Raw genomic sequence first — 27459 nt, 5'->3', positions numbered from 1 at the left:
TTGGTTGTGTAGGTAGTAAATATGAAATAGTGTATTGAAATTATTTGTGATGTATGATGTTATGTATGTGTATGGAACTTATATTATAGCGTAGGATGCTACTTCTTTGTGGAGGACAAATATTGGTTTAAGTGTATGAAGGAATGTCATGTTTAAGTATATGAAGAATGACATGTTTGTTGTGTAGGATATATATTTGTTATGTATATATAAAATGTATAAAGGATATATATGTAGAGGGTCAAGTTATTCTACAAAGGGTAACAAAAATGAGAAGTGTGAGAAGCCATAAATAATTAACATGTGTCAAGTGGGGACCAAAAGAAAAAGGGTATAGAGGTAATTGTACACATTTTCTCTCTCCACATGCAAGGCACATGTTAATACCCCCAACATTTTAGAACGTTTATAACTTTTTCGTATGACATTTTTTTTTTAAAAAAATATAATCATAATAACAAGCATTTTTTTATCTTTAATATGAGTATGATTTTTGTTATATAAAATTTAAAACAAAAATCACGTCATTGTGTCTTTTCGCACACCATTGTGTCTTTTCGCTTATCATTGTGTCTTTTTCGTCATTGTGTCTTTCGCACATCATTGTGTCTTTTCGCACACCATTGTGTCTTTTTTCGTCATTGTGTCTTTTCGCTTATCACTGTGTCTTTTTTCGCACACCATTGCGTCTTTTTTCGTCATTGTGTCTTTTTCGCACACCATTGTGTCTTTTCGCACACCATTGTGTCTTTTCGCTTATCATTGTGTCTTTTTTCGTCATTGTGTCTTTTCGCACACCATTGTGTCTTTTCGCTTATCATTGTGTCTTTTTTCGTCATTATGTCTTTTCGCACACCATTGTGTCTTTTCGCTTATCATTGTGTCTTTTTCGTCATTGTGTCTTTTTCGCACACCATTGTGTCTTTTTTCGTCATTGTGTCTTTTCGCACACCATTGTGTCTTTTCGCTTATTATTGTGTCTTTTTTCGTCATTGTGTCTTTCGCACACCATTGTGTCTTTTCGCTTATCATTGTGTCTTTTTTCGTCATTGTGTCTTTTCGCACACCATTGTGTCTTTTTATCTAATACATAAAACACAATGCTTAATACATGTTACACAATAACTTGAAACGTAAAACACAATGGTGAATAAGTATAACACAATGACCTAAAACGTAAGACACAATGATGAATACGTATAACACAATGACCTAAAACGTAAGACACAATGGTGAATGCGTATAACACAATGACTTGAAACGTAAAACACAATGGAAACAACATATTACACAATGACACAATGAACAACAAAATAAACACAATTAAGAAAACCCTTTATTTTTTTTTTAATTTTTATATAACAATATGATACTCATATTAAAGATAAAAAAACGCTCATTATTATGGTAATTTTTTTTTAAAAAAAATAATGTCGTATGAAAAAGTTATGGACATTTTAAAATGATGGGGGAATTTGCATGTGCCTTGCATGTGGAGAGAGAAAGTCAACAAAGATAGGTTATTACCTTCATGCTCTTTTTATCAATTTTTATTTATTAAATTAATCTCAGTCATTCAAATCTAAGATCAATGGACTGAATTCCTTCTCACCCTTCTCATTTTTATGGTCCTTTGTATTTTAACTTTACCCTATATGTAGAATGTCATGTTTAAATTCATTAGTTTTCGTGATAATATTTGATGGATTTTTGGAATGAAGAGATGATAATGATTTCTTTAAATATAAATAAAAGAAAAAAAACGGTGATTTGCATAATCAAACAAAAAAATTCTAATGCTTTCCATATAAAATATATAAATAAACAAATTCCAGGAACAAAAAAAAAGCTTTTCAAATAAAAAAGTTATAGGACTTTACCATCCTACCCCTACATTTAGATAAAAAGAAAAAAAAGAAATTTATTATTAACTGGATCCACTTTTCGCATTTCTCGCAGAAAATCGATTTCTCTCTTGAACTTAAACCTATATATATATATATATATATAACCAACAAAGGAGGATTGTTTTTTCGTAAGGCTAAAAAGTTTGGATCAATAATGAATGATGAAGAAAAAAAATGACGTAATAAGCCATACCCTTTATCCTAAGCAACTAAGTATATATGAACCTTTCGTTTCTTCGTGTGAAGGAATCTAGCCACACCAAGTAGATCCAAAAACTGAAACTTAAAAAAGTTGAAGTCAACCTAGTTCGAACCACCTAAAAACCTAGTATATATAGTGGGTTTTTATGATATTTTGTTTTGTATAGCATAAGCTTATACTATTAAATAATCAAAATTTGGTTATTAACTTATTATAAGAAAAGAATCTAAGCGTTTTTTATAATGCTAAGAGAAAATAATTCATAGGTTGATAAGTTAGATGTGTTGTATATAGTATTAGTAATTTGATGTTTGTACGTCCTTCACAAAAAACTTATATACTTACATAGTAATATGGTAATTTTCCTTTATAAAAACGATGTGGGTTTAAATTCTTGTAAAAGTTATATAAGATTAGATGTGTTTTAGGTGTAATGTTGTTAAAAACATTATTTGTTCTTTTAACACTTGATAAGAAAATGATTATCACAGACGGAGTTCTGACGATAATATATATCGACAGACTACCAACATATTCGAATAAAAAGTCTAAGAAACATACGAAAAGGTAAAACAAATAAAAAGTCGATTTGGTCATTATTTGCATGACATTTTGCCCAATGGACATTCGTAGGTAATGTGAGTGATCAATATTCAATATTCCATCGGTAATCTATCGATGAAATATGTCGAAACTCCAATTACGCGTGACCTAATAATGGAGTATCACCACCAGATTTTGTGGTACATAACTACATTCGATAGATTTTAGGCATGTTTAAATAAAAGCCATCTGTTTGTCTATAGTTGGACTTGATACTTTTTATCTTCTCATATAATTTTTTATTTAATTAATATCTGTCATTAGAGCAATCCTAGCAGCATCTCTATCTTAATCTCTATAATTACACTAAACACACTATATTTTTTTTCTCAATTAAATAATATTGTTTTATACTTATATCATTATCTTTCTCTCTCTTTCACTCAAAACCATTTTCAAAAAACAATAAAAAGTTATAGAGAGTGAACAGTGCTTATCCAAATCTACTCATCAACAAAAGTTTCTCCATGTCTTCCACTTAAATAAAAATTATAAAGGACACTTCTAAGAATGCTCTTATATCTTTCTTAGGCATATATTATTATTACAGATTACAGATTACAGATTACAGATTAGTTTGTCTTCTTTCACGATAATTTATTTATTGCAGCAATAGTAATTCAACGTCATTTATAATGGAAAACTGGTTCATAGCAACTACCCAATCATTACAAGTTAATTAATTTGCATATTATTGTAGTTAAATATATATAACTAAACTTTACTTGTTTACAAATATGCATGTGCATGCATGTGTATGACTCATAAGTTATTACAACTAGAGGATTGAAACTATATTCTCTAAAAATGTTACAAGTTTTCTCTCTTTCATTTCCCATATTATTATCTTTCATTTTCTCCCTATTTTCGGTTTCTACAGCAAACTCCAATGTCTATGTTCAATGCTCTCAACTCAACTTCACCTCAACGACACCATACGAGTCGAATGTGAACTCACTATTCACTTCCTTAATAGACTCGGCCTCCATTTACAACTTCAACAAGTTTGAAACCTCCCCACAAAGCGATGATACTGTTTACGGCCTCTTTCAATGTAGAGGCGACGTTAGCTCAAAAAATTGTAACGATTGTGTGGCTAACTCTATTAATCAACTCAAGGCAACTTGTCCTAAGTCCAAAGGCGGTGAAATACAATTAGAAGCATGTTTTGTGAAGTACGATGATCCATCATTTTTTGGGGTTGAGGACAAGATGGAGGTATGTAAAAGATGTGGCCCTTCGATTGGCTATAATAATGATGTCTTGAACTGTATAGATGGTGCATTGGCATATCTAGTTCGTGGGAACGGTGAATATTTCGTGGGGGGGATTTTGGGAGTGTACAAGGTGTGGCACAATGCGTACAAGATTTGAGTTTAAGTGATTGTCAAGATTGTCTTGCAGAGGCGAGCGGAAGGTTGAGATCAGAGTGTGAGACGTCGAGCTCTGGTGATATGTACTTGGGAAAATGTTATATTCGATATGCTGTTGGTTAGGGTATGCTTGTTGTCGGGTTGAGAGGGGGGGGGGGGTCTCCGAGGGCGTATGCCTATGTTTAAACCTAACACACTTAAGCCCATTTTTATTTTTTAAAAATACAAATTGCACAACGCAAATTCTTTCTCGGCTTAGATTTTAAAAATTAACTTTTAATAATTCTCGAGGGCGGCCTTGCTTGTTGTACGTGGTGATGATCTGTATTAATGTTTAATTATCATATTTATCTTGCATTAACATATCAACTCTGCATGACCATATTGCAGGTGACTTAAATTCTAACACCAACAGCGACGACTATGACAACAACAATGATGACGACGACCCCGATAAGAAAAAACACAAAAGAAGGGGCAAAGGTCACAAGGAAACAATATCTAAATATATTAATCCAGGTCATCTTATTTCGGTACTTATCGGCGTGATAATACAAATTATTGGACCTTGGTGTTGCCGAGATCCCTGTAATAAAGTCGGTATGTTAACTTCACTAGCTTCATCTTATCAAGCTTATGCGAGAAGCAAGATTAAAATGTGTTTTTAGTTTTCGTGAGTATTCTCCATCTCTATCTTTATAATTATAAAACACTATATTTTTTCTCTTATATATAATTAAATAATATTCTTTTACATTTTTATCATTATATTTTATCTCTCATATACTCACAACCACTTTCAAATATATTAAAAAGTAAATAGATGATGAACAATGTTCTTCCAAATTTACTCATTTCTTTTAAAATTTTATCTTTCCTCTATTCATAATCGCTTAACATCCTCTAATTTTTTTTAGAGAACTCCATCAAATAATTAAAGAGGAGCTGAGAATGCTCTAATTTTTGAAAATCACCATTTTAGTATAAAAGATTGATCTCTTTTTGCATATATTTTTTGCAGTCTATTATTTTCATTGTCGAGCAATATACCACATGGTGGAAAAGCTTAGTTTACTCGGTAAATTAATTTTACAAGCATGTATGAACGAGTAATTTATTTTTTCTTATAAAGAATATATGACACGTGTCATTTGGAGAATCATTATTAGCATAAATTTTCCGCTCAAACTATTCTTTTATTTTCAATGAAAGTATATTTGTCAGTGTAATTAAAACATATCAATTCATTTTTTAAACAAATAACTAATTATCTAAATTACATGGATTATAAATATGCGGATATTTATGTTAATATAGTAAAAAAAAATTAATATATTTAATGAAATTAGAACTACTTTTTTTATTAAATCAATTTATATACACTTTTGAATGTAGGATATGAATGTGATAAACTTCAATCAAAGATATTCATAGGTCTAATATAATAATGACAAGAATAAATTATGAATAAATAACAATTTTATTCTTACATATTCATTCAACCTTTAAGGATCCACAGAGTTTTTATTATTTCGAAAATGTGATACAAAAGCGTGTTTTATTAATGCTAATTTTGATATATGTTGTTCTTTTTTTATGTCATTTGTAATAAAACATCTTATCATCTTTCGTTAGAATTCACTAATCGGCTATTTCATTAAAATTTCTAAACTTATAGAATCACTAAGTTCATCTGTTGAGAACGTAGCACGTATTCGTATATATATTCTATTAGAATGAATATATATATATATATATATATAAAGGATAGGATACGAAAAATCTTTATCGTACAATAGGTACGCGACATTCTGGAACGTCCATCTTCAATAACCATCCTAATCCTAAAATCACAATTACGCGAGCCGACCTCCGTCAACCTCTTCTCCCGTCGATTCCGTCCACCTTCACCATCGTCGTTCAACGATTCTGTCCACTATCCACCTTCGCGACCACCATCTTCTACCGACACAACCATCAATCGTTGCTCACATGTCAGTTGATAAAATTGCCCAACTGAAATTGAAATTGTTGAACTAATTGATCAATTAAACATTGAAATTGGTTCAATTAATCATCAATTTGAAGTTTCAATTAATCAATTTTGAGTTTTGCAGAAATCCAGTTGCAGACGCTCCATATTTTGTTCATATGATCGAATCAATGATCAAATTAACGGTCAACTGACGACTGTTTAATGATTATGAGATTATATGAAGTGATTTCAGTGTTCAATTTCATATTTACAGGTGTTTAATTTTTATTTTATTTTTTTGTTTGTTTTAGAAGTCTGAACACCCAGAACTTCTAAACTTTATCAGAACTTCTAAACTTTTTGAATATCCAGAACTTCTAAAAACTTCTAAACTTTATCATAACTTCTAAACTTTTTCTAACAACCTGAACTTCTTAGAGCGTATTAGAACGTTTAAAGATGTTCATTGTTTTTTGAACACCCAGAACTTCATTGAACGTATTAGAACGTTTAAAGATGCTCTTTTTTGGTCAGAACGTTTAAAGGTCTTCAGTTTTGTTTCAGAACGTTTAAACATAATATTTTGAACCCTAATCAGAGCTCGATTGAGTGCATTATTTCTCCAATTCCATAATCGATTGATGATTCTAAAGCCTCTTACACATCAATTCGATTGATTAAATCATCAATTTTTGATCAATTTGAAGATTTCTTGATGTTCAACGACATTCAATTTTGATTTGGCTTTTGACTTTAGACATTTCATAATTTAAGCTGTGATTAGAGTTTAGATATTGGATTAGATTGAGCGACAAGTTCCGAATTTGAATCAGAGTTGATTTGTAATCGACGAATTTCGATCGCGAACTACTGTTGGGTTATTTACGAAATTGCCACCGCGCTTTTTTTAATCAAACGCTCTGGAATGTCGTTTACCTAATGTACGATAAGCCATTATTGTACGTTAACCCACCCCTTTATGAAACATTTGTTTTGATAAAATGTAGTTTTTTTATTTAATTATTTAATTTATATAGTTTAATTATTTTTTTAAGCATTTCATATATCACACGAGTTCTAATAAAGCTATTATTAATATATACTAAAATTGCTTTTGCCTCTTAAAAATTTAGAATTACAAAATTTGAGATTAAATGATCCCTAGTCGTTATGTGTTATGATTATTTATTCTTTCAAGAATTCTAGTTCTCTACTTCTCTTTACGATAAAATATAGAAAATGTGTTTTCTACGATTTTAGTTAGTTAAGTGAGAGTTTTCATTTATGCACACTTCTTATTCATTTATAAATTTACTGTGTAAATAATCTTTACATATTTTTTTAAAACTGATGATCTTGTAATTTTTAAAAGATAGCAAGTCTTGAAATATTATTTCAATGTACATGCATGCCATAATCAGTGGCGGATCCAGGAATTTTTTTTAGGTGGTTCCCTCTTAATTTATAAGGTGGTTCCTACGCGTCTTCTATATATCCGTACACTATTATTTCGAAACTCGGGTGGTTCCGGGGAACCACCCGTTTGTATGCTGGATCCACCAATGGCCATAATTAAAAAGGCTCTTCTAATTCATGCTACTATAACTTTTTTGAACCTTCAGTTTACCAATACAAATACAAGAAAATAGAAAATTTGAAGATAGAGGTTAAGAAAGTAAAAGAAGAGGCCGATAAAGAGGTCAAAAAGGTCAAAGAAGAGACAGAAAAGGTCCAGAAAGAGACAGAAAAGGTCGACAAAGATAATAAAGGACTACCGATATATCATCCTTGTTATGTACTGGCACAACAAGTCATAGTGCCGCCTCCCTGTCCTTACCCGCCACAATCGGGTCAGTGTTATGTATTATAACACTATAATCCTCAGTGGTTCAAAACTAAAGCATGCGCGCGAAAGTCCCTAGCTTAAGGCAAAAGGCGCATTCACAAATAATTACCCGTATTTCTTCGTTATTTCAATCTTTTTGTGGATTAAAATGTAATATACCTTGGTGAATAATTCGCAATGTTTGTATAATTCTGGTGTATCTTTCTTAACCTTTTTCTTATATTTGCAACCACGTATATAAGACTGTTCTAGGGGAAAAACACGTTTTGTGCTCGTTTTGAGTGTCATTGAAAATGGCCGATAATGAAAAATTTGTTTGGCAACCTTTTAAAAAATAAAAGGTAAGGTTGGGGAGGATGTTAGGGCGTTGGGCAATATTCATTCAGAGGGGGGCGTCTCTGGGGCTTAGGTTAATATTCGGAGAAAGTGTCGGGTTTATTCCCTAGCGAGATTAGCAAGCATGTGAGGGGAGTAAACTCCTGGGGGAGTGGTTAGTCGGGATGCAGGGTTTATTCGGTCTTTGCCGGACCAGAGGGACCCCCAAAGTGAGCTCCTTTTGTTGCGCTCGTGCATGGGGGTCGCTGAGTTAGTGTTTGGGCTCCGGACCTGTCAACCTGAACATGTCAAAGAGGCTGTGTCCATCTTTGATGTGGGCCTTCCGGGGGAGGGGGATTGAAGATATTGTTGTGTGTGGAGGATCGTATTTTGGGGACCTCCAGTGGAGGTTGGCTCCCTTCCCTATGCGCTGAGGAGGCTTAGGAATTTTCTCAGCGGAGGATATCTCCGCATATGCCGTTGTGGCTTCCGGGGCCTAGTCATGGAAATTGCAGGATCACATCTTGCGAAGCGCTGGTGTTATGGGGGTAGATCCTGACTACTCCCTTGCACTTGGTAATATTAGAACAACTCTCCCGGACCTTGATCCAGGCGATTTTACTGATAAGGAGACCGCCCCCCAAGAAACCTCAACAAACCTTGGCGAGTGTTCTTTATGGTAAACACGTACATGATTTGGAAGAGCAAATCATTATGACCCTGAGAGAAAAGCCAGTTTTTGCTTGTCTAAAGGGAGCTCATGCCCAAGATTTTTTGACTGTTGTGCCCATTAAAGGTCTTGGGCAACGAATGTCGGTAGTTGAATACAGAGGCATCCTTAAATATCGGCTTATGATTCATCTTTTCCCTCCAGACGAATCATGCCCTATTTGTAAAAAAACATGTTTGGATAGATTTGGTGAGCATGCCCTCCACTGAAAGGAATTGTCGGGATTCAAGTATCGTCACGACTAGGTTAGAGATGTCTTATGAGATGTGCTTAGGCGTGTCGGGATCTCAGTAAAGAAAGATGCACATGTTAACTTTCTAACTGATCTACGAGAGGGAAGATCTATCATGCGTCCTGCGGACTTTCTTGTGATTGGTTGGGCAGGGGGTAAGCATGTGTGTGTCGACCTCACTAGGGTGTCCCCATTGATGGGGCTGAGAGACAGTGGATTCATTCCGGGACAGGCGGTTTTTGAGGGCGGAATCTAGGAAAGTTGCTAAGCATGAGGCAACGTGTTTGGAGAATCAGCACATGTTCATTCCATTTGCCTTCGACACATTTGGATCCCTAGCTTCCAAGGCAGTTCGCATTTTGGAGCGGGTGCGGAAGGTAGTCCATAGTGACTCGCAGAGCCCGAGGAACCAAGGATTAATATTTAATAGAATAGGCTTTGCGATTCAAAAGGGGATAGCGGCGCAGCTTGTTATTCGCTTACCCATTATCCAAGTGTAGTTCGGTTTGTGTTTATATGTGTAAGAAAGGATGATTAGTGTTAAAAAAAATAATAATAAAAATTAAATTTTAACGAGTCATCATATTTTTGTATATCAAAAAGGGTTTCTTTATATGTTAATTTAGTATTACTTACTTTTAGGTATTAGAAAGTAACGTGTTTATAATCCGACTTATGCTTGAGCCGACCATACATTCAAAATAATGTAATTAATTCAGCTTAAGGGTGACCATTAATTGGTTCAGCATATACGGTAGAGGTGCAAACATTTTAGGTGAAAGAATTTGAGTTCAATCTCACACAACGTGCATTTTATGTTTAATTTGATGCAATTTAAGAGTTATTAGGGGATAGTAACTTTTGTCGTTAAAAAAGTGATTTAGAGGTAGTTGGCTTCTTTGTGTGGCCGGGATTTAAGGAAAGAGTGAACCAATAAGAAAAGTATGAATCTTAATCTTAATATAATGCAACTATACTATTAAAAGAAAATAATGAGGATGATGTAGTAATTCCATATTTATTTTAGGCATAATCTCTCTTCTCATTCATTATATCAATCTATGGGTTATGGAGCAAAACCATATTAACAAATGGGTTATAATTTCATTTCTAATTATCTAATTTATCATCTCATTAATCTTAACTATTCATTGGTCATGTGCCAAAATAATTTTGGCAAATGGGTTATAATTTCATTTCCAAATCTCTAATTTCTCAACTTATTTATCCTACATATCCATGGGTCATGAGACAAAACAGTTTTGAGAAATAAGTTATAATTTATCTTTTAATTCTTTAATCTTTCATCGCATTTATCATAGTTATCCACGAGTAATTGGTCAAAACAATTTCTACAAATGTTGTATATAAAAAAATTAAATTTGTAAATTTGAGATTTTAGACTTCTTATTGTTTATACTTATTTTATTTTTACCTGTAATTATGTTCATTTATTTTAGATAATGGATCTTTTTATTTTTGTTATTTGACAATCTCGTGTAATACACGGGTTCAAAAGCTAGTCTACAAACAAACAAAAATATTGGTTGAACCACAAACCCTTTAGTTGGCCTAATAGTTTGCCAAGTGGCACTCTCATGTATTAGCCTATAATTTCTAATTTAATTTATTAATTTAAAACTAAAATTTAATTAAGATTTAAAACATTCCTTATCTTGCCTTATCATTATCCCATCCAATCCTTATATAGCCTTATCGTGGATTACAACTAAGGGAGTTTGATACATATTATAAAGTCATGTTCATTGCACCACCCCTTTTATTGATTATGATTGACCAAATAACATATTTACACTTCTCACAAACTTGAAGTATATTGACTCTTAGTTTATATTTTGTTCCAAGTTGTTTGCAATAGATCCCCTTTGTCAATGACAAATTTGGATGTTACCATGATAAAAACATGATCAGAAACATTAGCGACTTGGGTAGAAACCAAGTGATCAGATTATTCTAGGTTATTTTGAACAAAAAACCTTATTTACAAGATCAAAAACATAAGCGAGTTGGGTAGAAAGTCAAAGTGACTACTTTCGTATGGACCGGTTGGAACCGGAACACTCATTGTCCAGTATTTTGATTAGCAATATGAGTATCACATATAAATACAAAAGCCTTATTATACAAAAGCATTATTATATGTAATATGTAAGTTTAATCATATAACGTATTTAAAAAGATTTATCAAATATAACATTTTTATTGTCCAACCCATGTAATACACGGGTTCCTAACCTAGTATACTAATAAATAAAAAAGTGTGGGATTTAAGAAAAGAGTAAACCTATAAGAAAAGTATGAATCTTATCCTGTCTAATGATGCTTCGTTGTCCTAACCACATTCAATCTTAGCATAAAATTCTCTCATAATATCATAATCTCCCTTCTACTTAATCCATGCTATCCATGGGTCATTGATGATGATGGTTTGACTCATGAGTTACAACATTTTTAATAAATTTCAAGATAATATTCACACATTAATAACTATTTACAAAAATTTAATATCTAAACTATAATTATGCTAAATGTATACCTTACTTTTATTACAGAAATCAACATTTTTAACTGTAAGAACTCGTGAATTCAATTTGAATTATGCAAAGTTTCTCACTTCATATATAAATAAAGTTTTAGTTATACTATTTAATTTAAATTTCTAATTAACGTGATTATTAAATTTTGAATATTTAATTTAATTTTCTAAACATAATTATTCTAAAAACTTTTAAACATTAAAACCATGATTAATTATACCTAAAAGATTTGGAGCCCTGTAATTCATGTTTTTGATGAAAAATTATAAATCCGAGTTTTCAGTTTTTTTATTTCATAAACACACATCATATAATCAATTTCATCAAAAAGTAGGATCATATATAAACAAAAAAAAACTTTTTCTCATAGTTTAAACTCATAGACATGTACTAATTCATTCTATGTGCTTCTATTTTTTATCTTTAATTTTGTGTCTTTATTTCAAGTAATGGACCTAATTATTTTTTCATTCGACAAATCCCGTATAATACACGGCCTCAAAAACTAGTAGCGTATATCTAATCAAAATACGAGTGAAATTTTAGATTTTTAAGATTTTTTTTCACTAACATAGTAACACCCACTAAAGCTTTTGTGACTAACAAGGGCTTCTGTAATGCACTCACAACATGATGAAAACAACATCGTCGCTTCACTACGGTGTTTTTTTCATTTAGAGCATCCGTAGCAAATCGCTACATCAGCTTCAGCTCTGATCTCAAATTTTCGTTGAAAACTCCTCATTTTCTTACACAACAAGAAACCTTCACAAACTGCATATACAAACTGCCATGTGATAATCACTTACACGGGTTTGGGTTGAGTTTGGTGTGGGTTGCAATTTCCGAATTGGTAAAATATGATTTCTTTGGTTCCGTTACAAATGGTGGCGATAAACGAAGTTCGGGTTGAAAAATATTGGAATTGAATAGGTAGTTTGTGTTATTTTGTTGGTTTTCGAAGAAGATTGTATGGGTTGTTTCGATTCATAATGTAGAAAGTTTGAAGATTATAAGAATTTTGGTTTAAGAAATATGAATTTAGGAGAAAGAAGCTAGAATGTTGCAAAAAAAATTTGAGTTAAAATTTGGTTATTGTATAGAATTTAAATGAATATATATTTTTACTTATTTTTATAAACAACGGCTAGCTCCAACGGTCGTGTTGACTTTAAACCATTGCCCCACGTTCACGCCCCTAGCATCTTAAAAAGGCCTATGATGTAATGGAGTGGGATGTCTTCCCACTATGGATATATGAAAAAAAATAGTTTTAAATTTTACAGACTTTTGAGAAGTTTAAAAATTTTGCAATTTTTAAACTTTATTTTTACATGACCCGACATGCTGAAAACTAATAGAAAACAAATAATAACAACAATAATATAACTCGATTCCGGTTGTTATTAATTCATTTCGTTAAGATACTAGCACACGACATAGCAACAGATAAAGAAAAGCCAATAATAATAAGTGTTATGCAGAAGAAGATTTTGTCACGCTTTCACATCGATCGAAAACCTTATAGATAAATAAAATCGTGATATGCTAAAAGAATATCGACACTTATTTTATATCAATCAAAAATCATAAAAACCGGTCAATAAGTTTAGACCAAACAGTTTATGAAGTTTTCTGCGTGAACTGCATTTATATAAGGAAACACAAAACATGCCCCAACGGGCTGAAACTCCAGACCTTGAGGCCCAACTTTTTATATTTTTTAAATCTGTAAAAGGACTACGTAAATGAATATATTAAAGATTTAAAGCCCAAAGCTGGTGTTTTATTATCTTTTTTCTTTTCTTGAGGACTGTTGGAAAGCTTCATAAATGTATACTTCAAATTAGTTCATAAACGAGATTTTTTATAAAATCTTAGCAATATTTTTTATATAAACATTTACAGTATTTCATTAAATCGCTCAATCTAACAAGATACTATCGTCCGCGATGCATAAAACTTAACCTGATATACAACGAAACAAAAGAGTTGAAAGGATACACATAAAACACAGCCAAACAAAATACCCCCATGTAACCGGCTTTTCGACCCTCTCCTTTTCATTAGCTAAAATAACTAAGGATAAGTTTTAAGAAAAAACAGCCAAATTATCCTGGTCTGTTTTTATGTTTGGTTGAACTAGTTAACATGTTGATGAGATATTTTTTTATAGTAATTAAAGAGTTAATTACAGAATTGGTCTTGTGCAACTTGGTCCTTTCTTTTCATGTTTACCTAAGGCATTTTTAGCTAATTGATAGTCGGACTTAGGCGGCCCAAATTGAGCCAAATCGGACATTTTCTTTAATTTTAGGGATTACTTCATCAAATAGTAACCAACTTTGAAAGTTGTTTCAATCAGGTCACTGATAACAACTTTTGTTTCAATTAGGTCATTGAACTTTCATTTTTATTTCAATCCTAGATATTTTACCTGGATAGCAGATAATCTAGGTTTTTTTTTAATTTTTCAATGTTTTTACTTTGAATAATAACTTTTAAATGTTGCGAAAATTAGTAAAAATGCGAAATATAATTTAAAATTTTCGAAAATTTGAAAAAAAAAAGTTTGAAAAATTGCAAAATTGAAAAAAAAAATGCAAAAATGTTCAAATATTTTTTTGAAAAAATGCAATAAATTACAATCGTTTTAGTTATATTGTTAGTGGGTTGGGTCGAAACGGGTCATGAGTCGGAATGGGTTAGGGTCAAAACGAGTCACTTAAAAAGAGAGTTGTTTTGGTTCGGGTCGGAACAGGTTAAGGTCAACAGGTTCGGGTTCGAACGGGTCAAGGTCGGAACGGGTCAAAACGGGTTTCGGGTCAGTTTTTTTTTAACCAACGAATCAGCGCGTTTTCAACACGTTACAACTCGTTTTAACAGCAAAAGCTCGTTTAAGCGTTTTTTTCAGTTCGTTTCAGCACTTAACAGCTCGTTTAAGCTATTTTTCAGTTCAGTTCAGCACCTAACAGCTCGTTTAAGCGATTTTTCAGTTTGTTTCAGCACGTAACAGCTCGTTTAAGCGGTTTTTCAGTTCGTTTCAGCACCTAACAGCTCGTTTAAGCGACTTTCAACTCGTTTCAGCATCTAACAGCTCGTTTAAGCGGTTTTTCAGCTCGTTTCAGCAACTAACAGCTCGTTTAAGCGTTTTTTAGCTTGTTTCAGCACCTACAGCTCGTTTAAGCGGTTTTTCAGCTCGTTTCATCACATAACAGATCGTTTAAGCGGTTTTTCAGCTCGTTTCAACACCTAACAACTCGTTTAAGTGATTTTTCAGTTCGTTTCAGCACCTAACAGCTCGTTGAAGCGATTTTTCAGTTCGTTTCAACACTTAACAGCTCGTTTAAACGATTTTTCAGTTCGTTTCAGCATTTAACAGCTCGTTTAAGCGATTTTATAGTTCGTTTCAGCGTTTAACAGCTTGTTTAAGCACGTTTTGGTTGTTTTGAGCCGAACCAAAACAACCCATTTTGGTCAAAACATGCTGAAACAAGCTGTTAAGTGCTGAAACGAACTGAAAAATTCATTAAACGGGCTGTTAGGTGCTGAAACGAACTGAAAAATCGTTTAAACGAGCTGTTAAGTGTTTAAACGAACTGAAAAATTGCTTCAACGAGCTGTTAGGTGCTGAAACGAACTGAAAAATCACTTAAACGAGTTGTTAGGTATTGAAACGAGCTGAAAAACCGCTTAAACGATCTGTTATGTGATGAAATGAGCTGAAAAACCGCTTAAACGAGCTGTAGGTGCTGAAACAAGCTAAAAACGCTTAAACGAGCTGTTAGTTGCTGAAACGAGCTGAAAAACCGCTTAAACGAGCTGTTAGGTGCTTAATTGAACTGAAAAATCGCATAAACGAGCTGTTAAGTGCTGAAACGAACTGAAAAAATCGCTTAAACGAGCTTTTGCTATTAAAACGAGCTGTAACATGTTGAAAACGCGCTGATTCATTGGTTAAAAAAAACTGACCTGAAATCCGTTTTGACCCGTTCCGACCTTGATCCGTTCTAACCCGAACCTGTTGACCCTACCCGTTCCGACCCGAACCAAAACAACCCTTTTTTAAGTGACCCGTTTCGAACCTAACCCGTTTCGACTCATGACTCGTTTCGACCCAACCCATTAACAATATAATTAAAATGATTGTAATTTATTGCAACTTTCCAAAAAAATATTTGAAAATTTTTGCATTTTTTTTAATTTTTTAATTTATTGCAATTTTCCGAACTTTTTTTGCAAATTTTTGAAATTTTAAATTATATTTTGCATTTTTACTAATTTTCACAACCTTTAAGTTATTATTCAAAGTAAAAATATTAAAAAATATATAAAAAAAACCTATACTACCTGCTATCTACATAAAATATCTATGATTGGAACAAAAATAAAAGTTCAATGACCTGATTGAAACAAAAGTTTTTATCAGTGACCTGATTGGAACAACTTTCAAAATTTGTTACTATTTTATGGAGTAATCCCTTAATTTTATCTATTTCTTTAAAAAAGTTGACATTTGTTTTTTTTTGGGAAGGCAATCGGACCTTGGTTTTAAACCGTTAACCCAAGTTATTGGTTTTCTGATTAAGTTGTTATGTTTATGTTAATCATTTAATATTAATTTGATTAATCTCAACTAATCGTTAGTTCTTACCACACTGTTCGACTAGCACCTAGCGAGTTTTACAACCATGGATATAGCTAACATTTCAGCCCCTTGATGATACCAAAAATCCATGTACCCATCTAAATAATATCTTTTATATTGATTTAGTAAGCAAAGTAGGATTCATTTTTATATGATTATAAGTCGTTCAATGCAAAACAAAAAAGTAATTGCAAAAACCGGATGAATATTTTATATTTGTACATATTATATTTGGTTTGTGGTATAGAAGACCGTTATATTTTCCTTTTCCTCTTTCACTACTTAATTATTGTTATTTTTAAAACAACATTAGGAGGTCCTCGTACTTTTTTGTTTTGAAATGATTTTGTATATAACATTCCTCTAGAACCATGTTCCAAAATGTTAAAACAATATTAGGAGGTTCTCGTACTTTTTTTCTTTCCTTTGTTATAGCAGTAGAAATCGGAAATGCAAAATTTTTAGGATCAATTAGCTTAAGAACCCATTATCATACTTTTCTGTTTTCAAGTGATTTTGTGTATAACATGCCTCTAGAACCATGTTCCAAAATGTTATACGTTAAAACTAAATGTTACTACCTAATCAATATATTATTATTCTGATTAAAAGTAAGAATAATTAAAAAAATGGAAATATATTTTTATTACATAAACCAAACAACTACTACTTCCAATCAAAAGTATAAGAAACATACATGGATGACAACTCTTAGAAAGACATGTTGCATGTCTCAAGCAACACCGTCTCCTTTACTTTCATATGTATGTACAGCAGACAAGCAACAACTCATTTGATTTTATATTTATGTACACATATATATTATTTGTATATCAATTTTGTTTTTATAGTAAAATGGAGATCAGCGGACATATGATAAACTTAAAATCATTCTTAGTGGCCCCAAAAAAAAAATTTGACAAGGTTTTAGGTACTTATGATTCATTGCAAACATCTATAATAAGAGTTAAGTACTTTTTGCACTCATGTGGTCAACGAGCGGATGCACTTTGCAACTCTACTTTAGAATTTAAGCCACATGCACCCCTGACGTTTGCATTATATTGAAGACGTTGGGACATTAAGTGGCTTAAATTCAAAAGTGATGTTGCAAAGTGCATCTGTCCAATCACCACAGATGTGCAAACGTACTTAACTTTAAATAGGCCATGCGTTTCAAAAAGTTCTTGATTTCTTGTACATAAAATGTTCATAATTTATGAGGTAGCAATAACATGTTTCATAATCTTTCAAAATCGAGCATATTTGAGCTTACATAAGAATATTTTTTCTCCGTCTTTTTATAGGATTTTTACAGACATTTATATTTTATGGTATATTTTTTATATGGGTCAGTTTGATATGAAAATAATGTATACACCAATAAAAAGTACACTAAAACATAGCATCACTTAGTTACAGAAGTGGAAATCACTTCCCTTTCCATGCCATGAGATTAAGAGATGTTGTCATTTGTTATCTTAATAAAATGTATAGAAGCATCAAATTATGGATATAAAAAGAGTCAGAAAGAGGTGTCTATGTTTGGTAGAGTAGTGATCATAGTAGTGGTGGTGGTTATTTAATGGGACACATTTGGGTGGCCCTGGCTGTGGGGGTTTTTTTTTCAATTTTGGGGTGTCATCTTAACTTTCTTCTAAGGTTTGTTAGTAATCAAATCAAGGGAACCACATAAAGATATAATTGAAAGATATAATATATAGATACACATCTTGGAGCAGATTGTAGGAAATATTCTTCAATTGTTGGCTTGGGACGTTTATGGAAGATATAACTATAAACAGGGATGTAAATCGTGTTAGATTGGCAGTTAAAGAATTTCAATTGGAGGGTTGGATACTTGAACAGGTGAACCCGAACCCGGACATAATTAAAATTGTGTTGCGTTCATGTCTTCTTTTAGGCTGAAATGTTTAATGTTTATTTTTGAGAATGAGTCTTTTTAATAATATATATTTTCTAATCTTTTATTTCCAATAACCTTGTACAATTTAATTTAAGTAACCAATAACTCAAGATCAAATGGATAATTTTGTAACTAGTGTCTTTTTAATAATATATATGCTTTACAAATAGTAGTAATTAGAACTTATTGATAAAATAAATTATCAAGAGGAAAATCAATCACACTTTTAAAAAACAATAGTTGGACAGAAATTAGAAATCAATAAGTTTAACTTTATAGTTTAACTCTATATGAGTATATGTATTTAAAAATCACTGTTTAATTGGTCAGACCGGTTATACAAGAAACCAAGCACGCATGAATCAATCATGTTAGGCCTATTGAATCGTTTCTCATTTGACCCCACGAGTTATCGTATCGAATTTTCATTTTTCTAATTTATTTTCTAATTGTTTCCAATCACAATCTCATATATGACTTTGCTGTCTTATCCGGTTGCGAAAACATTGGTATTAAGTTTATATGACGACTTCATATAACATAGTATAATATGAATAGTTATATATAATAATTTGAAATTTAAGCGCGCATTGGTATTATTAAAAGATGTAATAATTTATAAATAGTAATATATGATACTTCGTAAATAGTATAGTATATTTTATATCTTATCAAAACATTAGACAAAGTAACACACAAAAACATACCCTCCTGAGTATATTAATAATATTTCATTTTTTAAATCAATTAAGTTACATCACGAAATTTCATTCTTGTCCTCTTTTATTTGAGCCAAGTATTTTGTCATAAAATCATAGATGAAGCTTGAAAGACATGTTAAAAGTTTTGCATGTCTATTTCTTGGTTGAAAATATTTGAAGGTAAAAGAAAACGATAGTGATAGACAAGTTCCTAGTCACACGGCGTCGTGTTAGATTGACTAAGAGTGAACTAAAGAAAGAAGTAGACCGAAGTACTTCGAGTAATTTATGGTTTTGTACTTCTAGTTATGTGTCGTTTCTTAGACTATAAATCTATTTACAGCTTCGTATATATAAAACCACCAATATTACATCAACATCATTGTTGTTTTTTTTAACCAATCAACCAAACTAATTCTAACCTTAAACAGCTACTAGAAAACCAAAGAAACGAGTAATTGACAAGATCGTCAAAATCAAGTCCGGCTTTCTTCAAACTAGAGTCAAACGTGTTTTCGTTTCTGGATATCTCCAAAGAACCCACCAAGTGATTTCAATTAAAAAATCAAGTCCTGCTTTCTTCAAATTATTATTGTTTATAATTCAACTATCGAGATCACTTCAAGATGTATATATAATTTATATTTTAATTGAAAAGTTTCATTGAAAGATAACTACCACATGGATTATTTAAATAAGCTCCTATAGGTAAAGTTGATAATTAAAAAATTGAAATGGACCAAAATTGACCCCAAAAAAAGGATTCCCACAATCTAGAGTAGGTTTTAATTGGAACCTTCGATCAAGTCTTGGAATGATGTAGTGAAATCGAGCCAAAACTCTAACACCATATGGCGTTTTCAGGTATTTTCGGTGAAGTGAAAGAAAGAGAACGAGAACACATGAAAGAGACAACGCAACAGTACTTCATAAACAAGCAATGACCAAAAATGAAAAATATAAAGAGAGCGAATAAAGATTGTCGTTTTTTAGGTTTATATATGAAATTAGAGAAAGAACAAGCCCGGAAATACCATATATTTTCCCATAACACGTTTCAGAGTAGGAACCTTTTTTTTGTTGTGAAAGCTCTAAAATTAGACGTTTGGTTGGCACATTGAGTTTTTGTGCTTGAGTTCGGACTTCGGTAGCATGGGTTTGACTTTTTGCCTTTTTTTTGTCATTGCATTTTAAGTTATGTAAATTATATAATAACTTAAGAACTTAACTTTATGCCAATAAGTTTTAATTTAACTAGTATTAGAGAGGAACCGAGGAAGCGAATATTTGGGCTGAAGACTGTAAAGTTTCAAGTTCGAATCTGATCCCAATATGGGTTTTATTGCAGTCAGTATTGTAAAAATCTCAACTATGCGTCAATTAATCTCGTGTTAATCGTTAGTCCTCACCCCCACAGATTAATTCTGGGTTAATCGGTCAATGGTCAAATCGGGTCAAAATCAGGATTAATCGGACTTATTCGGCTTTATATGACGAGATTCTGACCAAAATCGACGATTTCCAGAGATATTCCAGCCAATTTCCAGAAAAAAAATTTGTTTTTGTATATATAAAACTGAAATTTATACACTAAAAACCGATCCGATTAATCCCAATTAATCGATAATCTCCACCCCACCGTTCGACTGGCGATTTTTACAATACTGATTGCAGTGCGCCTTAGGGTAGCAGGTTTCCCTGGAAAAGAAGATGATAAGCTCTAGCTACATACCGCTATCTATAATCGTGGTCATATTGAGTCGTTTTTTTTTCTATTAGGTTACCCTGAATATCCGGGCGCTATTCATTAATTATTAAAAAAAACTTAGAACTAGATTTTAAAATTTTTATTTAAAAATACACAAGAAGCCATTTTGTGAGTGTGGTCAAGTTCTCTGAGCGAGTATTCTTTCCGCTAAGTAAACTCTGCGAACATTCCCTTTCCACGTTATTCCAAAGTTCCAATTATTCCTATTATTCCATCTACTCTCATTCTTTTGCCAAGAAAAAAACAAAACAATATAATATTGAAAGATAGCTTTTTTTTAAAATAAATTTAATGTTTGATATCACTAATCACTTAATTAAAACTTTAAATTATAAATATTCAGTCACCAATGTGAAGTATATAATTTATTTTAATTAAAGAAAAACTTGCAAAAAAAAATATTTATAATTTATATCTAGTATAAACAAAAATATTTAATAATTTGTTTTTCACTACACATATGTTCCTTATAATACACTTTAAATCATTCCCCTATTTATCATGTAGATTTTTTTTTTAACTTTACCATTATAGCAATTATTAATTTTAGTAAGTTTCTGAAATCAACAAAAGAATACAACCTTTAATATAAAAAATAAATGAGGAAATGTGTGTGTTTTAAGCAATTGTAGACTTGTAGTTCCAGCATCAACATATATATCTTTCAATATTCATATGTCACAAACTCACAACTCACTCTCTCTCACTTTGAAGATTAGAACTTAGAACTTAGATGCTTTAAACATGTTCCAACTACCTCTAGTCTTTTTTTTATGTTCTTTCTTCATGTTCATCCAATTTGTATCATCCACAACTCCCCTAATCTACGGCGGATGCTCGCAAGTTCGATACACACCCGGTACACCCTATGATTTAAATGTTAACTCGTTGTTCGCTTCTTTAGTTAACTCAGCATCTGTCTCCAACTTCAACAAGTTCACTATCTCCCAAAGCAACAACGTTGTTTACGGTCTTTTCCAATGCGAAGGCGACCTTAGCAACTCGGATTGTAAAGATTGTAGGGCTAATTCTGTGACTCAACTCAAAACAATATGTCCTCAAGCGACCGGTGGGGTTATTCAAGTACAAGGATGTTTTGTGAAGTACGATAATACATCATTTTTCGGGGTTGAGGATGTTACTGTGGCGTCGAAAAGATGTGGCCCTACGATTGGTTATAATTCGGATGCTTTGAACCGTAGAGATGCTGCTTTGGCATCTCTAACGGCTACAAGTGGACAATATTTTCGTGTGGGTGGGTCCGGGAGTGTGCAAGGTGTGGCACAATGTGTACAAGATTTAAGTGTAAGTGAGTGTCAGGATTGTCTGACTGAGGCGAGTGGACGGTTGAGGTCAGAGTGTGAGACGTCGACTTGGGGTGACATGTTCCTTGGAAAATGTTACGTCAGATATATTGACCGTGATCACCACTCTAGAACTGGTAAGTGATTCTTTACCACTAGCCGTGGGGTTATGCACGTAGCCCCGCGGCTACAAGTCTATTTAAATTTCATTAAATAATTTATAACTTTAAAAAATTGCATGCATGCAGATCCAGGTGATGAGGATGTTGATAAAACACTAGCACTCACCATTGGAGTCATAACTGGAGTTATTCTGCTTATTATTTTCATATCTTCCTTAAGCAAGAGTTTTAGCAAAAAAGGTAAATCTTACTATTTATTTAGGCAAATTTTAAATTTTTTTATAAACAAACATATAGATATATAAATTATAAAGTATGGTTAATATATAATTATAATTATATTCTCATGTATATTATATAAATGAAAAATTAAAAGTACAAATATTCATTTTATAATGAATAGCACTTTGTTTAAATAGTCAACAAGTAACTACGTTTCAACTGTATGTCTGTATGCAACCAAACCAATATAAAAGTTATAATAAATGATAATTAATAAGACACTATATTTGTCAAATTTTAACTACTTCTTATTTGTTATGTAGCTCTTTCTAATTTTTTTATATTTTCTATGCATATGCTTACGTATTTTATTAAAACAAATTGCCAATTATGAAGTTACTTTTATGCAATTATGTTAATTGTGACGTGTTTGCTTTGCTCAACTGGAAATTAAAATGAATAAAGTACTGTAATTGATAGAATTATATAATAAAATATATTAATTAAAAAAATTCAGACATATAATTAATGCAAATAAGGAGTGTCACTTATTAAGGTGTTTATTTCCTATTTATTTTGACCATTAAAAACAACATGTCTATTCATGTCTTATCACATACAAATTATTTTTATATATTTTAATTTGTTGAAATTATTGGAGATTTACAAATTTTGAGTTTTAAAAATTAATAACATTTTTTGTTAAAATTCAAAAACATATACTAAATTTTCTATAGAGCGCGTCAATAATTTGTGCATGAAACAAGCGACAGAAAATGGCATTCGATGATCCATCAATGAAGTAACATGTCATAGGTGATATCTCAGTAATAACCATCGTTGTATTTGTCAGATATTCATTAGTTAATATTCATTCGGTAATCAGTCAACCGTTGAGCCGCTGGTGAAGTCTTTATCTACGCCTAATGTCTCCACGAACATTGGCGGATGGATTACCGACAAATATTACCTTCATTAAGGAATAACTAACGGATATATTTCTCGATTGAAGACACCTGTATTTGTAACATACCTTAACACTATTTCTAATCTACCTTTGTATATGTATATGATTATTTTGTAGGTGGTAAATAATTAGGAGGCTTCATGTACGTGTGTGCATCTTCAATCAAGATTGCATTAAACCCTAAAATCCCATGGCACATATTCTCCATCCTTTTTGTGAAAGATTCGTGGTGTTCAAAAATGAAGCAAGTGGATGCTCCTAGCTACTTACGGTAGATGGATTCCCCAACTTTTGTACTTTAATTTATCCCATCATTTTCTAACTATTTTGTGTGGATCAAAATGCAATTTCTCTTTTTTGTGAATATTAGTTGCTACATATATGTCATGTGTTGTAACATTCTCAACCTTTTATTTGATTCTCTTTTATCTTTATCTTCTTCTTCACTTTCAATATTCATGTGTTGGATGCGATGCTTAGTTTAATTCGAAGTTAAACATCTTGCTTGATTAAGTACGGGTACCCTGGAGTAGGTACTACTAGGGAGTTACTTCTCCCGCTTAGTCTAGGGTACAACGTAAAGAATGTAATTTGTCAAGAGTAGTGAATTGTTGGTGTTTGTTAAGTGTTTTAGATATAGTTTTTAGTTCGTTCAATTTGATTTCATTTATGTATAATTTTTTCTTTCTCATTCCTTCCGTATTCAATAAAAGTGTTTTAGCCCTAATTCAATTTGGGATTTCATTGTGTAATTGATCTAGTAAATAATCTGTGTTGAGTTCCCATTCTTCGCTAGTAATCAATATAATTCCGCTAATTCATTAACATGTATCACACAAGAGATATGTTTAGCAAAACTAACTAAATTAAAATTGATGCATTGCGATCGTTTATGGAGATCAACTATGATTGGTTTAAGTCCGATCTAGCATTAAAGTTTTCCGGTGTGGACCAACAATAAGACTAATTTGTGAAAAAAATTACTAAACATGACAACTAGCTAAACTATAGCAAGAACAAGACATTAAAGAAATGAAATGACACCTTTGGAGATTGGACTAATCATGCTCTACTTTGGGCCCATTTCGACCTCAATTAAATTACCCACCCTTAATTTGAATTATTAGTGTGATAAAGAGGTTGTGTTTAAACTCGTTTAAACTAATATCGTAAAAGTCTTGTTCAAATCAGCTCTTAAAAAACTATTTGAGTCGAGCTGAGCGGGCTCATTTATACTTCTAGTTGATGAGGTGAGCTTGGTCGATGGCTCGCTCAAGTAAATCATTCAAGAAACCTAGCTAACTTTTATAGACATAGAAATTCTATCTATCTTGTCGAACCCATCCAAACAAAACATTAAAATTTATTAAAGTTCGCCTCATTAAAAGCGTAGAGAATATTGTAGAAGAATATATTATTAGAGTTAGTATTATAGTATTATCATACTTAGGATATTGTATTTGATTATGTTTTCTTGTGTTTATCTCATTGTACTCTTATATATAGTTGATCAATAATATATTACACTTTACGGGGTTTTCATTATTCTACAAAAAGTTTTCGAGTCAAGCCAAAACAGTCCGTTTAACTCTCGGTAAGCAGCTCAACAACCATGTCCTATCACAAATCATCTTACTATATGCTTCATATGTGTGTGCACAAAGGAGCATATGCATAGTCTTCATATATTTTTGTAAAATGGCCCAGATGGCTTAAGGATAAGACTTTAGGCCCGCGATTACTTTAGATCTTTACGAAAGGCCCAATGGGCCATGATCACTTAAACATAACAAACTAATTGAATTAAAGTGTATGTGGTAATTGTATAACCCGTAGTTTAAGATATATGATTAATTGTAAAACATCTATAAATGGGATTGATGGTTCACGGGCAAAGACAGAGCTTTTAAACACTCTGATTTAAGAGGTTTTGAGCTCAAGTTTCACAGATAACAATAATTAAAAAAGAAATTTGCTGTGTAAAACATTTTTACCTAGCCATGTGTTAGTGCATGATTATATAAATCTACACATGGTCTCGATGGTGACCATGGATCCAAATGTCAAAGATGAGTAGCGAGCTCCATAAAGTCGACATTAACTTATACTAAATGTAATATCCTTTTATGTAGATTATCCATTTATTTATTTATTTATTTATTTATTTATTATCTCAAGGTGTATTTGAAAAAAAAAAACATGTCTCAAATATGCATGGCAATAAAATATTGTATAATTATTTTTGTAATTATACAATGAGTTTTCTTTATAGTGAATAAACAAACATACACATGTGTTTATGGGGCAGTAGGGTACACCCATGATTAACATTATACAAATGACTATTATCTAAATAGAGTAAAAAGGAAATCTGGCGCCACAGTTTGTACATACATCAGATTTCGAGTTTGTTAATAGCTTTGAAAAGGTAAACGCTCTATTTAGTATGGCCCAGTGGTGTATGCTTTGTACACATAGTGTTTCTTGTGGATAATTGCACAGGTTCGACCTCTGTTAGTCAAAAGGCTTTTTTGAAACCCGAACCCAGAACCGGACCCGAAAAAAAAAAACCCGGAACCGGTTTTTCTAAATCCGGGTTTTTAATACCCGTACCCGATCTAAACCCGATAATACCCGAAACTCGATTCTAGGTATACCCGAAACCCAAAACCCGGTTTAAATTATACCCGAAACCCGGTTCTAGTTATACCCGAACCGGATTTTTTTGCATGCTGGGACATTAGTGTTTGTGCACATGTTTTTGTGTGGCTATCCACAGATCTATAGTCGTTCTCCAACGGATCTTTTTTGGATCACGTATATGATATAAAAATTTTGTTTAGAGCAACACCTTTTGATATACCAAACAACTTGTTTTTTGTATCAATGTTTAGTTGTTTATGTATGTTTGAATGAACTTTGAAGTTAGTATCAAAAAAATGGAGTTAGGATAAAAAATGAAGCAGGCCCGTTAATAGAAGAAAACTGTAGAAAATGAGTTAATATTAATACCTGGAAAATAGGGTATTCAAAACCCATAAAACGAGTTTTTTTCAATACTCGAAAATAAGGTCTTCAAATACCCGGGTATTGAAGACCCGGTTCAATACCCTACCCGAACCCGGTACACAGGGTATGATTTTTCAAGCCAATACCCGGCCCGATTATTGTTAATACCCGATTTTGCAATATCCGATCATACCTGAACTCGATTCCATACCCGAACCCGGTTTTTCATAATACCCGATTTGTGCACCTCTAATTCCCATCTTCAAGTGTAGTGAGCAGCCCAATCATTTTTTTCCATGTTGGGTCTTTAAGTTGTTGGACCAGTCCATAATCATGAATAAATTGAGTTCATCATCATCAAGTCCATGTTATTTTCATCAAATGTACGGATCAGAGTCAGAAACCAGCCCATTTGATGCGTTGACACAATTGGGTATGATTGTGAATGTTCCTTTTTTGTTGTAACTTTATGTAAAAAGCTTTGAGAAAAACAACAGTCAAATTAGGATTACATTCATTTCCATGATTTTTTATTTGTTTCAAATGGTAACTTTTGGAAAAATGAAGTTACAAATTATAGGCATTTATTAAAGAAGATTGATTAAAAGAAAGGAAGATGTGTGTTGCCTGTTCTTTTTTAACGATGTTTTGATTATGCGGTAAGTTATTAGGCATACCAATTACCATTATATAGAAAAACGGGTATCTTGGAATTCTGAGAGTCTGATCACACTTTCATATCAAAACTATTTGTGGTTCACAAATGAATTGATCGGATAAACTCAAAATTTAGAGCAAGAAATTGAGTATCATTTTCGTATGATCAAGATGCAGTTTTTAGGGTTTGAGGTTAGTAACTGCTTAAGCAGTTATCATGTATTTGAATTTCAGATTCATCAAATACGCTCATGTTATAACTTGTTTATTCGAAATTTATTAAGAATTAAATTTCCAATGTAAACTTTATATAGCAACAAATGCCCAAAATAAAAATAGTAAATTACCAAGCCTACTTGGTTGCTCGAACCCAACCAGGAATTGCTGCCCCTT

The 27459-nt window shown here is 32.1% G+C and overlaps 1 protein-coding gene and 1 pseudogene across 1 annotated transcript; both read left to right on the top strand.

Moving 5' to 3' along the window:
• The first annotated feature begins 3506 nt into the window (after positions 1 to 3506).
• Positions 3507 to 4218, top strand: LOC143627536 (plasmodesmata-located protein 6 pseudogene; annotated as a pseudogene).
• Positions 4219 to 21513: 17295 nt separating this feature from the next.
• On the top strand, positions 21514 to 24008 carry LOC143627535 (plasmodesmata-located protein 6-like). Its single transcript, XM_077097326.1, has 3 exons — positions 21514 to 22226; positions 22338 to 22451; positions 23518 to 24008. Exons 1-3 carry the CDS (start codon positions 21530 to 21532, stop codon positions 23526 to 23528), a joined length of 822 nt encoding a protein of 273 aa, XP_076953441.1. The 5' UTR covers positions 21514 to 21529; the 3' UTR covers positions 23529 to 24008.
• The last annotated feature ends 3451 nt before the right edge of the window (positions 24009 to 27459 follow it).

The sequence above is a fragment of the Bidens hawaiensis genome, unplaced genomic scaffold (assembly GCF_021521415.1).
Source record: "Bidens hawaiensis isolate Kalapana, Puna unplaced genomic scaffold, B.hawaiensis_p1.1 tig00004685_1, whole genome shotgun sequence".
NCBI classification, from domain to species: domain Eukaryota; kingdom Viridiplantae; phylum Streptophyta; class Magnoliopsida; order Asterales; family Asteraceae; genus Bidens; species Bidens hawaiensis.
The sequence above is the reverse complement of the archived record's forward strand: the minus strand, read 5'-3'. Positions and strand labels throughout refer to the sequence as shown.

What these genes read in the sequence shown, in the direction of transcription:
- LOC143627535 (XM_077097326.1), top strand. Translation starts at nt 21,530, where the DNA reads ATGTTCCAACTACCTCTAGTCTTTTTTTTATGTTCTTTCTTCATGTTC. An exon ending in TGATCACCACTCTAGAACTG is followed by an intron (nt 22,227 to 22,337) that starts GTAAGTGATTCT and finishes GCATGCATGCAG; the next exon opens with ATCCAGGTGATGAGGATGTT.